This window comes from Lytechinus pictus, chromosome 6 (assembly GCF_037042905.1).
Source record: "Lytechinus pictus isolate F3 Inbred chromosome 6, Lp3.0, whole genome shotgun sequence".
Taxonomy (NCBI): domain Eukaryota; kingdom Metazoa; phylum Echinodermata; class Echinoidea; order Temnopleuroida; family Toxopneustidae; genus Lytechinus; species Lytechinus pictus.
In genome coordinates, this window is record NC_087250.1 from 7,977,416 (window position 1) to 7,994,333 (window position 16,918).

The window sequence follows — 16,918 nt, forward strand, 5'->3', positions numbered from 1 at the left end:
ATGAAAGGTGAGCAATAGAAACAGTTCTATTCATACCTGGTGGTAATCCACAGTAAGTCAAAAAGTCACTCCTTACAAGAAATCACTATGGCAGTATGTAGTGATTTGAACACTCTACCTATGACAGGAGCAAAAGATCCATACTCAAATTCTCGTCATTCTCAAGATTAAAACTGAACAAACCAATCCAGCGGTTTCCTGAAAACCTCCAAAAAGTTTTGACACAAAAATTCCTTAAAAATATGGAACTTAACTATCATTAAACTAGTCGTGTATAAGAGCACTCTGGAGGGGCAACCTTACAGGTGCGCATCACTCTCAATTTTTTATCATTTATTAATGTTCCATACTCAACCAGGCAGTCAAACCACTTTTGTATACCTAAATTTAATTATGATTTTTTTTCTCTCATTCCATCTCATTCGCATGCTTGAGTCCTAAAGTGAATATGGTGTGACTGTGAAGAATATAAAGTAAAAACATGTTTTATTGGATAAATTGACCCATTTCACATTACAATTTATTGCATCGTCCATAATGATTTCTCACACTCTTCATGATTATTTTCACAATTGTATATAACTATATTCACATTCTTGTAATGATATTCACACTGTTCATAACTGTATTCAACAGATAACTTTGAAGCTGATGATGACGTGACTGAGTTTGTAAAATGCAAGATCGAGAGTTTAGTGGCCAATGTTGAAACGTCCTCACCAACAGAAACAAAAGAAGGTAAAATCAAAATAATTCTTAGGGGGTGTTGCAAGAAAATATTTGCAATCGATTGCAAATATTCTGTTGCAATTTTACAGTTGATTGATCACTTTTAACTTTAGCATATCAGATTACACTCCTTGTTTCATGGAGCAGATTAGCAATCAATCGCAAATTTGCAATTAATTGCATGGCATATGCTTGATTTCAGGAACGAAAATAGACTTGCAATTGATCGCAAGTTTCTTGCAACGCCCCATTAGTCTTACAAGGTTTTAGTTCTACGATTTTTGAATGGTGTTGATGTCATCAAAATGTGTCTTAAGTGCTTGACTTTTTCCATTTGTTTTGTTCACTTTGGATGAAAAGAACACCCACAATAAATTTGCGATCGGATTTTGGAAAATAGATTGTACTTAATAGCATGTGATATGGGCAATTCCATAGGTTGATGGACATGAGCTCAATGTGTCTGTGTACATATAGCCCATCTGAACCGTAACGTGAGTAACCACTTTATCTGCACCCCTAGTAAAAACCATGTGTTCTTTATTTTTTTAATTATATACAAATTTGTCTCCCTAATATACTTCTTTGAAATGGATATAATCAACTTTCATAAAAGCCTTGCATGAGGACACTTTTCACTTATGTCCACTTTTCATTTTATGCATGTCCAAATCATGTAACATGAGTAACCGACACATTTCAAAGATTTGCCAGGAGCATAATGAAATTTCCCAAGTTTTGTTTTTATACAAAGGATAGTCAGACTGCGTACTATGTTGTGATAAAGAGATGTTTAGTTCCTATCAATAATAATGGAGTTACAGCTCCAAGTATGAGTCAAGGTGTCTCCAAATGTAACGTGAGTAACCGTGGAATAGCCCATATGAACATTCTAACCTGCAAAATATTGAATTGAATAACTTTATTGTCCTCAATGAAAATTCTTCTCTCACTGGTTTACACACATGAAGATACAATGTATATACACAGAACAAAACAAATAGTATATACCTAATAACATGTCAACATAAGGAAATCATTTTATTCATGCAAAATTACAAAAAGGATTTGCATAACAAGTCAAAGTCTGATATAAACAATCACAGTTCTAAATAATGGGATTGATTTTAAAAATCAAACTTCGAGGCTATGGCAAGCCTCCCTGTATGATTAGAGACACATTCAATTCCCATTGGTAAATGATATTTATTGGCTATTATTAGAAGCAGATTCGGACATAAATCTAACCACAAGACTTGCAATAAAGCAGAATTTTTATTTTAGTATTCCAAGCATTCTGAAAAAAAAGAAGAAGTTAATTTCACTTTTTTAGCATCCATAAAGGGACCTACAGACACTGGCCCGTATTCTGAAGTCGGGTTTACATGTAAATTATGGGAAGCCAAACGTGTCAAAATTTTTATTATGTTGTATGTTTCTTATATTTACTTTGCTCTTTCCTGATTCTTCAATGGTGAAGACAATCATCTATTTGTACTTCCTAAACAATTATGAATGATTTAAGAGCCAAACTAGCTGAAATATGATATCTCTACTGTTAATTATTTATGTAACAATTGGCTATCCATACTTAAACCACAACTTCAAACCTGAGTTTAAGTTAAACCCGACTTCAGAATACGGGCCCCCAGTCAGTAATCTTTGAGCATAGATTACACTTGATTCTACACTCGCTCCAGAACAAAGGAAATGGCTATTTTGGCTTGTTCATCCTATTGTTCTGTACCTGAGCGTGTATTTTTTAGTGTAAAATTACTTTCACACTCAAGATTACTGACTGCCACTGTATCTCACATAGAATACTTACATGTAATATTGACTGGCCTCGAGGGGAACATAAAATATATTGCCCGCATTGAAATCATATTTGCCTGAGTCTTTAGACTAGGGCAATATGGTTCTCTTAAGGCCAATTGTTGTTTCCTGAAAGAAGCCAGTCAATATATTTATTATTATCCAAATCAGATATCTAGAGCAAAATTGTGTAAATTTAGATACGTATACCCTTTCAGAATGTGATTCTATTAATTCATGTTGAGCAGGCTGTGCCTCCAAGCTTTACCATGGTGACATATTTGAAATGTCGCAGTGTCCAGCGTTTGTCTCATTTTGTTTTACGTTATGACGTATATTATGTTGCGCGGATCAATATGACGCGTATCTCTTTCTACATGTATGGATATGCACGGATGTGAGACCAGGGAAAATACAAAGGTATATTTTGCGTCGTCTCTGCATGCAAAGTCAGTACGCGCATTGAGACTGAGGAAAATACAAATAATATACCTATCCCTTCGCCATATTTATGAAATCTAGGGCAATATGGTCTGTAAATTACCAGCTCAGATGTCTGATATATGGGTAATAATTGTCTTTATTGCTGATCTCTTTTCGTATGATTTTCTTCCTAACAATGGGCATCTGATTTGTTGAATGCATAGATGAAGAGAGCAAGCATTTCAAGGCTGCATCTGATAAATGGAGACGACTCTTCACCATACAGGAAGATGAGAAGCTTGTCAACTGTAAGTCAAACTTCTGGGAAATGTATGAATACCTTAGCATAGTTTTCGAGTAGTACAGCTTTTTCCGTATTTAGTACTGAAAAATTAGAAGAATACTGGTGGTTTATACAAAATACTGATTTTTAAAGCTCAGTTTTACGTGTTGTCCTATGGTATTTCTTTGAAAGTACTGATTTCCTCACCAAATTACTGATTTTCAGCTTTTAAAGTACTGAAGTGTTTATGTTTAGGTTGGCTGCTCTGCCTTCGAGTAACCAACATGTACATGTACATTGAATTTACTATTTGGATACATGTATGTCAGATATTGATTTTCTTGTTCTTGTCTTATTAATGTGAGTTTGAATGTTGAAACATGAATACAGTAAATAATATTACAGGGTTATAAAAAAAACAGCAACCCAGGTACGTGAAATATTTTCTTCATTTGGCCAAAGAATAAGTTAATCTTGCTTGACATTCATTGCTTAACACAGATTTGTTTATAAATGCATGCTTTTATTAATATATTGACTAAATATATTTGCATTGCTCAATACACATATTTATTTTAAAGAAACGATAAAACTTTCCCTGTTCTGTTACTGAAGAGACAGCTTCTGTAGAAGGAGATTTTTTAATTGGTAAGCAGTATGGATTTTGTTTTTATTCAGGCTCTAAATCATCTAGGAAGGCAATAGTTTGTCCCGATGCCCATTAACCATTGATAATCACTTATATGACATCAGAGCCACTCGTGCAATAATTTGTTATATTCAACCAATATTTATTCTTTTAGATTACTCCTGTAGCTACCCTCAGGGTTGGCTCTACTTCAGCGTGGAACATTTCAGTTTTTATTCTTTCCTGATGGGGACCGAGTCCAGGCTCCAAATCAGCTAGAAAGGCAATGGTTTGTCCCGATGCCCTATTGGCAATGATTGCTTGATATCACAAGTACCCATGAACTAATTTGTTATATTCAACCGATGTTTATTCTCATAGATTACTCCTGCAGTTATTGGAAAGGGCGTGTACCTCGCCAGGGCTGGTTGTACCTCAGCGTGGATCATTTCTGTTTTTATTCTTTCCTCATGGGAAACGAGTCCAGGCTCCAAATCAGATGGACAGAAGTTACAGTAAGTAGAATATAATTCTATTATATAGTCTAACCTGTATTTAAAGGCCGCTCAAGGGGGACAAGAAAAGTGGTCCTCATGAGCAAGTGGTCTCTAATAATGCAGAGGTTCCTGTAATATGACTCATGGGGAAATCAAACTAAATGAAGTAATAAAATAGGTTTGACTATATCCTCTTCTTGTAAAGAACATATCAGCCAATATCTTTACACCCTTCAATCCATCATCATCATCACCATCATCATCACCACCATTCAACCACTACCACCACCATGATCATCATCATCACCACAATTCAACCACCACCACCACCATGATCATCATTATTAACATCACCATCATCGTAATCACCATCATCTTCATCATCACAATCATCATCATTATCATTATCATCATCATCACCATTATCATTGTCATCATTACCACCACCACCATCATGACCATCATCATCATGATGATCATGATGATCATGATCATCGTCGTCATCATCATCATCATCATCACCATCATCATCAACATCATCACCATCGTCATCATCATCATCATCATTATTATCATCATCATCATCATCATCATCATCATCATTATTATCACCATCATCATCATCATCATCATCATCATCATCATCATCATCATCATTATTATTATCATCATCATCATCATTATTATCACCATCATCATCATCATCATCATCATCATCATCATCATCATCATCATCATCATCATCATTATTATCACCATCATCATCATCATCATCATTATTATCATCATCATCATCATCATCATCATCATCATTATTATCACCATCATCACCAACATCATCATCATCATCATCATCATCATCATCATCATCATCATCATCATCATTATTATCACCATCATCATCATCATCATCATTATTATCATCATCATCATCATCATCATCATCATCATCATTATTATCATCATCATCATCATCATCATCATCATCATCATCATCATCATCATCATCATCATCATCATCATCACCACCACCATCACCATCATCATTACCACAACCACCACCACCACCACCATCATCATCATCATCATCACCATCATCACCACCATCACCATCATCATTACCACAACCACCATCACCATCACCACCACCACTATCATCATCATCATCATCATCATCACCATCATCACCACCATCACCATCATCATTACCACAACCACCATCACCACCACCACCACCATCATCATCATCATCATCATCATCACCACCATCACCATCACCATCATCACCACCATCACCATCATCATCATCACCACCATCACCATCATCACCACCATCACCATCATCATCATCACCATCATCACCACCACCACCACTGCCACCATTATCACAACCACCACCGGTCCATACAATCATCATCATCACTAAAGGTAATCTTGCTTTTCCTTCTTCCCTAGCACCTGGAAAGGAGCAACTCTGTTCTATTTCCCGAGAGTATACGAGTGACGACCCGAGAGGGGCGGTATTACTTCTCCATGTTCGTCCATCCCGAGGAAACATTCCAACTGATGGAGCAGCTTGCCAATCTAGCCATGCGCCAGCTCCTCTCCGAAGAAGGCTTCTCAGAAGATCGTAATCTGCCGGACAGATCAAAAGTCAAGTGAGGCAACAACTTCTTGACTTTTTCATAATGCTAGATTTGATAATATTTATAGTACTTAGTAATAATAATATGCAACTTTTTACAGCTTTATTTCTTCTAAATCCTGGCTATAGCATGGCTACTCTGATTAAGGTCCCGCTTCATAAAGACGTGTTCTTGTAACAAAGGCATGATTTCTGTAACAACTTTACCATTAGCCAATCAGATAGAAGAATTTCAGTAGCTTTTAACTGTTGTAGCAAATTTGTTATAACAAGTTTTATGAAACAGGCCCCAGGTTCAAGCATTCAAGGAATTCATTCCTAACGGGTACCCTTTTACCCCAATTAATTGTTGTATGCAATTCCTAAACATTGTGTGGATCATTGGAATATATGACATTCAGTCTAGATAAATGTTAAATGTACGTATTTTATGTTTTTTCTTCAGGAAAAAAGCTCCCAAGAAGGTCTCGTCTCTCAAACGTGATTTGGACGCTCGAGCAAGGAGTGAAGCTTACAGGTAAGATTACATTCTGATTACTTTGTTCACGAATTTCATTTTTATGTTCTTTCCTTTATAACTTGATGTAGGGACAGTGATTTTCCGTTTCAAAAAGTTGCCTTTTCCGTTTCAGAAAATCTCAAATTCCGTTTCAGCATGTCAGAAAACGGAAATTCCGTTTCCCCCATAGACTTTGTACACACGGAAAAGTGACAATTCCGTTTACACATTGAATACCGTACACTCGCACTGGTCAAAATTTGTATCTGCTACTGTACCAACAACACAATAGAATCCGTTCTAATCGGATCTATGCGGGTGCATAAAATATTTTTCCAACCCCATTTAGCATGCATACATCCTCACCTTTCACATTATTAGCATTATTTCATGGTGAAATGATATTTCATCGATAATTTTGGGGTTTTTTGGACATCGTTATCATCAGTCAACGGCTTTTGCCAATCCGCCATCTTGGATTTTAAGACCACGATATCGTGCTGTTACATCTTCAAACGTAGAGGGCAGCAACACACGACCGTGCAGTGAACGATATGTGTGTGCATGTGAAGCCCAACCCGGCGCCGGCGGCAGGGTACGGGTACGGTGCGGGGTACAATCAAGTGTGCTGATGTCGAGTGCAGTCACGATGTGTGAATTGTTATGAAAGTAGCGAAGTGAGATCGTGTTTTCTGGGGTTTTGTGGCCATTTAATATTCTCATTTTGTTATGATTTTGGCGTAATTTCTGTTGCTATTCTGTGTATTTTGAGGGAAAATACGTTTTCCGTGATTTTCCGTTTGAAATGACACTTTCCGTTTCAAAACACCCTTTCCGTGAATTCCGTCCGTTTTCCGCGATCGCGGAAAATCACTGTCCCTATTGATGTATTCTAATTCAATAACAAGATCTAATATTCAAAATAAGTTCCCAATCTAACGTCACAAATGATAAACCTTCAATTCTTTTGAAATCTCTTGATTTTATAACATTTTGTATTATTTTATAGTTTTCCTTAAAACATAGACCAATATTTTGTGCTAATTTTCTGCTTGTTATGAAACCAAACTCGTAAGGGTGAACTTCCCATTCAAACATGTTTGAATCAGGAAATACTTTAACTCAGTAAATATGTCTGTAAACAAATTCTATTGATCTTTGCCTGCAGGCGAGTGTTCCGGTTACCTGTTGCGGAGAAGCTGGATGGTAACATCCCTTGTACGCTCTGGGCTCCGTATAGCAAATCACACGTCGGCGGTACCATGTATCTCTCAAGGAATTATATCTGTTTTGCTAGCAGGGTAAGTGGATTGCATTTAGCTTTTTGTCATAATCATGGTAATATGCATTAATATAGCACCGTCTACCTGAGAATATGGTATTCTGAGGTGCACAAGAAAAACAGAAAGTATAAGAGAGTTTGGATGAGTGTCTTTGACCAAGAACGGATAATTTTAGATAAGATAAGACTTCAGGTGGGTGTTTCTTAAAGCTGTCCGTAAGTTATGAGCAAGTTTACAAATGACTGGTGATCCTTTCTTGGGCGCTAAATTAGCATCAAAGAAAATGTGATGAATATCATTTACCACAAGAGAGGATCACCAGTCATTCGTTAAGTCACTTGTAACATATAGACGGATTTATGAAACACCTACCACCAGTTTAGATTTGAAAGTCTCAAATTATGTTTTAATTCGTAAATTTAGTGGCAAATTATTCCAAAGAGAAGGTGCTGCGGCAAAGTATGTCTGTTGACTCTCATAGAGATATTTTATAGAATTGGATAACTTAGAATGGGATACCAGTAATATAGTCGTGCCCCCATTCACATATGGGAAGCCTTTCATGGAAAGTTTTGTCGGTGATTTTCTCTCACAAATTTTTTTCTTATCCAATCAGATGCAAGGATTTGCAGTAGCTTATAACAATAATAAGAAAAATTTGTCAAATTTCAGTGCCTCATGTAAAAGGCCCAATACTGCACATGCAAATCATGCAGACCAAAATACTTGCACAGCTACAATAGCTTATTTCAGCATCCACTTCTCAGATGCTTTCTTCAACGTTCATAATTCTATTGAAAATGCCCTTCAAATCACAATGGACAGATTGGAGGTCATTGTCAGAAGTTGGTGGACCAGGGGCCCATTTTATAAAGAGTTACAACTGTTGTTTTGCCATAATGGCAACTACCATGGCAACAGGGCTCAGCAGCCAATCAGAATCAAGGTTACCATGGTAGTTGCCATAATGGCAAAGTTACAACAGTTGTAACTCTTTATGAAACGGGCCCCTGGAAAAGCACATTGTCTTAAGAATCGGTCCGGATGGAAAATTGCAATTACGCCGTTTGTCAGTGACGACAAGTGCTGCTGTTTTGATTCACCGATATTTGACAAAGGCTGCTTTTTTATGAAGAGCTTTTAACAAAAAATAATCAGCATTATAGAAAGCGTCTGCAAAGGGATTGCTATAGTACCCTATTACTAATACAAACATTCATGAATGTTTCTTTCATGACTTTGGCATATATGTTTTAACAAAGATAATCAGCATTATAGAAAGCGTCTGCAAAGGGATTGCTAAAGTGCCCTATTACTAATATATATATTCATGAATGATTCTTTGGCATAATGTTTATTTTTCAGAAATACATTGGTGCTAACAAGTTAGTTAACCCCACCAGTAAATGAACATATTTAGGAAGTGTTCAAGTTCCGCAATCTTTTAGATGTTTAGTTGTGAAGTCAGATGATAAAATATTACATTCAATTAAAGTTCGTTTCTCTGGGCTAACCGGACTTAGTAGTGTTGCGGGCTACATTCAACACTCAGCATGAAGGAGTGCATTTTCTGGTGGGGTTCACAAACTTTTTAGCACCATTGTACATGCATGCTCGTGTATTGATATTGAATTTGTTTGTGTTTTTTTTGTGGTCAGATCAAGAATCTTGTTCAGGTGGTTATACCGATGAGAGATGTAACGGTGGTGGAGAAGGTTGAGAATTCATCCCTCATCAACCAAGGGCTACATATATCAACAAGAGCTAAGGTAAGAGGATGGTGGTGGTGGTAGGAGTGGTGGTGATGGTGGTGATGATGATGGTGGTGATGATGACAATGAAGGTGATGATGATTGTGGTGATGATGATGATGATGATGATGATGGTCGTGGTAGGAGTGGTGGTGGTGATGGTGATGATGATAATGATGATGATTGTGGTGATGATGATGATGGTGATAGTGGTGGTGATAGTGATGATGATGATGGTGGTGATGATGGTGATGATGATGATGATGATGGTGATGATGATGGTGATGATGATGATGAAGATGACCATGATGGTGGGGATGATATGATGATGATTGTGATGATAGTGATGTTGGTGGTGATGGTGGTGGTGATGATAATGATGATGGTGATGATGATGGTGATGATAATGATGAGGATGGTGATGGAAAAGGTTGAGAATTCATCCCTCATTAGCCAAGGGCTACATATATCAACTTGAGCTAAGGTAAGATGATGGTGGTATTGGTAGGAGTGGTGGTGGTGATGGTGATGATGATGGTGATGATGGTGGTGATGATGATGATGATGATGATGATGGTGATGGTGATGATGTTGGTGATGGTGATGATGGTGGTGGTGGTGATGATTATGATAATGATGATGATGATGATGATGGTGATGATGATGATGATGATGGCCCTAATGTTAATGACAATGATAATGAAGGCAGTGAAAAATGAAAATGAAAAAATAATGATGTCATTAACAAATATGGGGATAGTTATCATGTTGTTACTGAAAATAATAGCAATGATAATGACTAATAATAATAAATATTTAATAGCTGATACTGGTTACTCGTGGTAATAGATTTACTTTACCTAGATGATCAAGTGTTCACAATATATTTTATTTTTTTTAATTTACAGATGACATTCCTCTTTGCACAGCTGACTGACAGAGATTTTCTTGTTCAACATATATCTGATTTCCTTGCAAAAACAACCGAAAATGCCAGGTAATGCCTATGGCAAATCGAAAGCAGAATGAAAACGACAGACCAATATATATATTGATAATATTGGTAATAATGGTAATGGTGAAGATAATTTATTGTAATAATAATGTTAATAATAATAATAACAATAAATTATAATGCACCAAATCCACTCTGCAGAGTGCTCAAGGCGCAATGCCGGAAGGAAGAAAGAGAGAGAGAGAAAAGGAAGTTATACATACATGTATGCAGTGACAAATGAGAGAACTTGAGGAGTTATTGACAATTAAGAGTAAGAATCATTAAATAGATGCATATTTAGCTAACGTTTATTGTGTCAACAGAAGTGCATTCACAAAAAACCAAGGTAAGATCATTCTAGAGAACAAGATCAGCGGGAGCAAAAGCCTTTATTTCTTATTCTTAATTTTTATGAAGTCTTTCTTTATATAATGTTTATGTTAGGGTATCAATTCAGTTCAATGACTGTAATCATTCTTGTTTTCATTTACAGACCTACAGGAGACGGCATCTCCATAGCGTCGTCAAACGAGGGCAGTATAACACGCTCTACCGCTGATCCAATGCAAAGCTTACTAAGTTCAAGCTTCGGTAGCAACGAGAGTGGTAAGTAGGTTCCCTCTTTCTGAATATCTTACCGTCTGTCCGTGCAATATGAATTTTCATATCCCATCAATTCGGTGGATTCACGATACGGTGCGCCATCTATCCGTTGCAGCAAACAGGCCAAATTTCTAACTTCTACCTTCTTAACGTACAAAAAAAAAATTGTTTGGATTTTGTGGTACAAATAATAATGCTCTTAACTGTATCATGATGATCTTAAGAAAAGAGATATATTTTGCCAAATTTTGAAAAGACATTTACCACAATTATGTCGGCTTTAAAACTTTATTATGAAATGGAAAAATGTTTATATGAAACAAATTTCAGAGCAAATAAGTTCAGAAAGAAACGGTTTTGTTTCAGAAACTGTTTCAAACAAGCTGGCAATCTGTCACCTTATCATACATAATTATTACCAATGTTTATTTCTTAGATATATGTATCAGATCTCTTATTTTTCTTGCCAAATTTGCTTTGGCTGTGACAACTTATTGATTGTATAATAGGTCAGTTTGACTATGTGTCTATGTATTAGGAATTATGTATATTTACTGTTTGTCTGAAAAATTTGTAAATGTTTATACAGTGTAATTATGCTTTTCGAAAATAAAGAACCTTGTGGAAGGGAGAATTTTTTTTTTCTAACTGCGGGGTCGACATGGCGCGGGTGCATGCAGCGTACAGTACTAGTATACTGTATTGTTACTGTGATGGTTCCAAAATGAAAACCATATGGCAAGTATTCACCAAAAACAGTCTAGATTTCGCAAAGAAATAGGCGGGCAAATTTCTCTCCCACCTCCTGGACCCTAGTAAACAGCATACATGTATCTGGTCGAGCCTCGTCAGCCAGGGAGAATAATCGTTGCATGCATGCACTTTATAGTACTAGCGCGTGCGCAACAGATTTGACTTTTTCCCGTGAGGCATCGCGAATTTCGGCCCGTCTGCTGCAACCGCTAGATGGCGCATCGTATAGTAAATCCACCGAATTAATATCTGTCTCTATTTTTCTTTCGTTCTATATATCATAATTACTTTTTTTCTTTGTGTGACGATGCCTGCAGGTTTGCTGTTAATGCTTTCTAATGCTAATATAATTTTAAACATTTTATGGAGACATTGTAGGTCAGCTTAGGGGCCCGTTTCATAAAGTACTTGCAACTGTTGTAACTTTTGCCATAATGGCAACTACCATGGTAACAGGGCTCAGCAGCCAATCATAATCAAGGTTACCATGGTAGTTGCCATAATGGCAAAGTTACAACAGTTGCAAGTTGATTTATGAAACAGGCGCCAGATCTTGGATATGAGTAATTATGCCAATATTTCTTTTGCTTTTCATGCGAGTATACTTTACATTAAATTTTAAGGCTTTGTACAAATCAAATAGTAAATATCCCTCTTTGTGCATCGGTACAAGATTTTGCATTGTTGAGTTGAATAGATTATCTTTATTTCGCCTCCTGCGAAAAAAACCATTGCATGAAGAGCAATATTTGCTATTTTTACAATAGCCAATCAATAACAATGTTGCATGCACTTTTTGTTCAATGAATTGATGAGGAGCCAATTAAAATTACTCTTTAATCACTCCACTGCCAAGTTTTTTATTACAACCCTCCTTTCTTCACTTTGGATTTGTTTTGATTAAAGGGAAACTTCACCCTGACAAAAAGTTTATTGTAAAAATAGCAGAAAAATAATAAAAAATATTTGGGAGGGTTTGAGGAAAATCCATTGAAGAATAAAAAAAATTATTACAATTTCAATTATTTGATTTGTGACGTCATATGCGAGCAGCTTTCCTACATATCAATGGTAAAAAATCAATAAAATTTCATTATCTCAGAAAATTGAAAATGGTTTTCATTGTACCTTCAGTACATCAATACACAAATGATTTCACACCCGATCATAAAAGAAAATAAAAAATTAGTCCTCACGAACCATCAAAAAATTATATTTATGCATTTTATATTACATCACAATATGGAGTGGCTGCTCGTTTATGACGTCACAAATCAAAAACTTGAAATTCGAATAGCTTTCTAAATCTTTAATGGATTTTCCTTAAATCTTCACCAATATATATTTTCTGTTATTTTTACAGCAAAGTTTTCATCAGGGTGAACTCCCCCTTTTATATGTTTGAGATAAATATTTCATAATTTTATTTTTTTCTTTTCATCAGATCCTAGCTCTAACTACTCATCCATGATGTATTACTCTACAGTGTTAACAGACCTCAACGATTATGATAATAATGCATGTGAGTTCCATAGACATCAGTGGGCGTATTTACACTTTCACATTTTCCTTAGTCTTGTTAATCTACAGTGTTAACAGAAATTATGATAATGCATGTCAATTCCATTTACATGAGTGGGTGTATTCACATATTCACATTTTCATTGGTCTTTATTTCTCTTTTGTTGAACATGCCTCAACGATTATGATAATAATGCATGTGAGTTTCATAGGCATCAGTGGGTGTATTCATACATTCAAATTTTCCTTAGGCTTTATTTACTCTAGAGTGTTAACAGACCTCCTTGATTATGGTAATAATACATGTGAGTTCAATAAACACCCGTGGGTGTATTCACATTTCAACATTTTCCTTAAGCCTTTCAATTTCTTTTTTTAAGTTAAAAAACTGAATGTAATTGATTCCACTTGTAGGTAATGATTTCGCTGCATAATTTTTAATATTTCCGAAAAGATGTTTTTCCTTTGTATGAAGGTCATTCAATTTTCATTTTATTTCATTCATCTTATTTATATTCCTCGATGCATGCTGCTTTCTGGCAGCAATATTTGTTTTCATTTTTGCCCCTGAAACAAGCAGTAATTAACCCAATCACACCGTATTATTTATGTTCCAGCTCATCTGAGTGTTAAATATTCATGACTATCTATTGAATATTCATTTTAGCCCCTGAAACAAGTAGTGAATCAGTGTCGCATTTCAGCTCCAACCTGCCTTACTGTAAGATATTCATGAAAATTGAATATTCATTTTAGTCCCTGAAACAAGCAGTGAGTTGCCCAATCACGGCGTAGCATTTCAGCTCCAACCTGCCTTAGTGTTTAATATTCATGACTCTATTGAATATTCATTTTAGCCACTGAAACAAGCAGTGAGTCACCCAATCACAGCGTAGCATTTCAGCTCCAACCTGTCTTAGTGTTTAATATTCATGACTATCGAATATTCATTTAGCCACTGAAACAAGAAGTGAGTCGCCCAATCATGGTGTAGCATTTCAGCTCCAACCTGCCTTAGTGTTTTATTATTCATGACTATCTATTGAATATTCATTTTAGCCACTGAAACAAGCAGTGAGTCACCCAATCACAGCGTAGCATTTCAGCTCTAACCTGCCTTAGTGTTTTATTATTCATGACTATCTATTGAATATTCATTTTAGCCCCTGAAACAAGCAGTGAGTCGCCCAATCACAGCGTAGCATTTCAGCTCCAACCTGCCTTAGTGAAGGTATTCAACAGAAGAGGATCAGATGAAATACCGGCAAGAGAGACGGTGAAAGAGCATCTATGGAATATGCACTTCAAAGAGTATGGGAGGTGAGTAGAAAGAGATAGAGAGAGAGGAAGGGGGAGGAAGAGGAGACAGATGGGGAGAAGGAGAGGTGGAGAAAAATGGGGAGAGAGAAAAAAGAAAGCAAGATAGAGTGAAAGAACATCTGTGGAATATGCACTTCATTGAAAATGGAAGGTTAGTGGCAAGAGAAAGATGGGTAGGGGGAGTGAGAAATGGGAAGAGGGGGTAGGGAAGGAGAGAACGAGGGAGGGGGGAGGGGAGAAAGGGAGTGGGGATAACTGAAGCAAGAGAAACAGTGAAAGAAAGAGAGATTGCAGGAGGAGGGAGAGAATGAAAGAGAAGGGGGGAGGGAGGGAGGGGGGGATAAAAACTTCAAGAAAGACATTGAAAGAACATCTAAGATGGAATATGCACTTCAAAGAGTATGGAAAGTTGGTAGAAAGAAAGAGAGAGAAGGGGAGGAGAGAGATGGAGGGGGGGGAAGAAGAAGAGGGAGAGAGAGAAGTGGGAGGGAGAGGGAGGAATGCAAAGCAGTGAGAGAGACGGCAAACGAACATCTATGGAATATGCACTTAAAAGAGTATGGAAGGTTAGTAGATGCGAGGAGATAGAGAGAGAAAGGGGGAGGGGGAGGAAAGGAGGGGAGAGGGTGGGGGAGAAGGAGAGATGGAGAAAAATGGGGAGAGAAAGTGGGGGAAAAAGTGGAGGAGGGGGAATAAAAAAAAGAAAGCAAGATAGAGTGAAAGAACATCTATGGAATATGCACTTCAGAGAGTATGGAAAGTTAGTAAAAGAGGTAGAGAGAGAGTGGGAGAAAATAAAAGATAGAGGGAGAGAGAGAGGCAGGTGGTGATGGAAAGAGAGGGGGATTAAAACATTTGTAGAATGAAAAAAATGACATGTCTAGGGTGGATTCAAATATTGTTTCACAGATGTATAATGAGGAGAAAATTAACACATTATAATGAGCAGAAAGTTGTAAGTGCCTTGTCTAGTTTTGCTTGCAGGGGTGTATGTATGTACCGTACAGTTGAGATGCAACATCTAATTATTAAAGGGAGTCCACCTAATAAAAAGTTGATTGAATAAAAAAGAAAAGTCCAAGCAGTATAATGCTGAAAATGTCATCGAGATCAGATACAAAAGAAAGAAAGTCATGACATCTTATTTTTAAACCAGACCATGCGCATATTTTATAATATGAATTATCCAATATTTCAAGTTTTGCAGATTGGACAAGAAGGAGAATCTTCATCAAATCACAGTAGGTTTAATACCAAAATGGCAATTCGATATGTGCAGGGAGGTATCAAACTTTGTTTCATGTTATTATGGGAGAAAATTAAAAGACCCTTGTCTTGTTTTGCTTGCAGGGGTGTATGCATGTATCGTACAGTTGAGACTCAGCATCTAATTATCAAAGGCCTTCCTGATAGCCTAAGAGGGGAGATGTGGATGCTGTACTCTGGCGCCATCAATGAGGTTAGTGCCCTTTGAAGATAAATGCCAGTTGGAATGATTTCGAAATAAGTTCATATCGAATCCAATAAAATGACCACCTAAGAATTCGGTGGAATCAAAATACGGTGTACCATCTATTCGTTGCAGCGAAAAAGCTGAAATTCGCAATGCATCATGGGAAAAAGTCAACATCTGTTGTGCATGCTGAGTGTGAATGCATGCATCCGATTATTCATCGCTGGCCGCCACGGCTCGACCGGATATGCTGTTTACTAGGTTTATTCTGTTTGCAGTGCTATTTCATTATGCCACGATGGTGAAGAAAACTGATTCAGTTAGTATTTCCAGGCAATAATGGATGACCTGAATGAGAGTTGAGCTTCAAAATTGAACCTGTACTTCTAAAAACTTGTTTCACAATTTGGCTTTCCATAGTTAAACCACAGCTTTAGACCAGAGTTTAAATTAAACCAGAGTTCAGAATATGGGCCTTTAGGTGGTATTCTGATGGCCATGGTTTAGTTAAACCCGGTTTAACTTAGACCACACTATTATGGAGTGCCACTTGTCAACTTTTATTCACAAATAATTATTCTTATCCTGTTGCAAAAAGTTGTCAAATAATAATAGAATCCTGAAATTGGAAGAATAGGAAAATACAAAAATATAATGAATTTTTATGAATTTATTGGTACGTAATGATTTCCATGAATACGGAAGAAGTATTCTGAAG

General features: G+C 36.6%; 1 protein-coding gene across 1 annotated transcript in view; it reads left to right on the plus strand.

Moving 5' to 3' along the window:
* LOC129263859 (TBC1 domain family member 9B-like) overlaps positions 1 to 16,918 on the plus strand; it is a 36,247-nt gene continuing 19,329 nt past the window's right edge. Inside the window, exons 1-13 of the mRNA XM_064100698.1 lie at positions 1 to 7; positions 637 to 738; positions 3,192 to 3,275; positions 4,260 to 4,393; positions 5,831 to 6,033; positions 6,466 to 6,537; positions 7,688 to 7,820; positions 9,461 to 9,571; positions 10,462 to 10,550; positions 11,044 to 11,156; positions 13,351 to 13,428; positions 14,591 to 14,747; positions 16,098 to 16,206. Of these exons, the coding sequence (XP_063956768.1) occupies positions 1 to 7; positions 637 to 738; positions 3,192 to 3,275; positions 4,260 to 4,393; positions 5,831 to 6,033; positions 6,466 to 6,537; positions 7,688 to 7,820; positions 9,461 to 9,571; positions 10,462 to 10,550; positions 11,044 to 11,156; positions 13,351 to 13,428; positions 14,591 to 14,747; positions 16,098 to 16,206 (1,392 nt within the window). The remainder of the gene's footprint in view (positions 8 to 636; positions 739 to 3,191; positions 3,276 to 4,259; positions 4,394 to 5,830; positions 6,034 to 6,465; positions 6,538 to 7,687; positions 7,821 to 9,460; positions 9,572 to 10,461; positions 10,551 to 11,043; positions 11,157 to 13,350; positions 13,429 to 14,590; positions 14,748 to 16,097; positions 16,207 to 16,918) is intronic.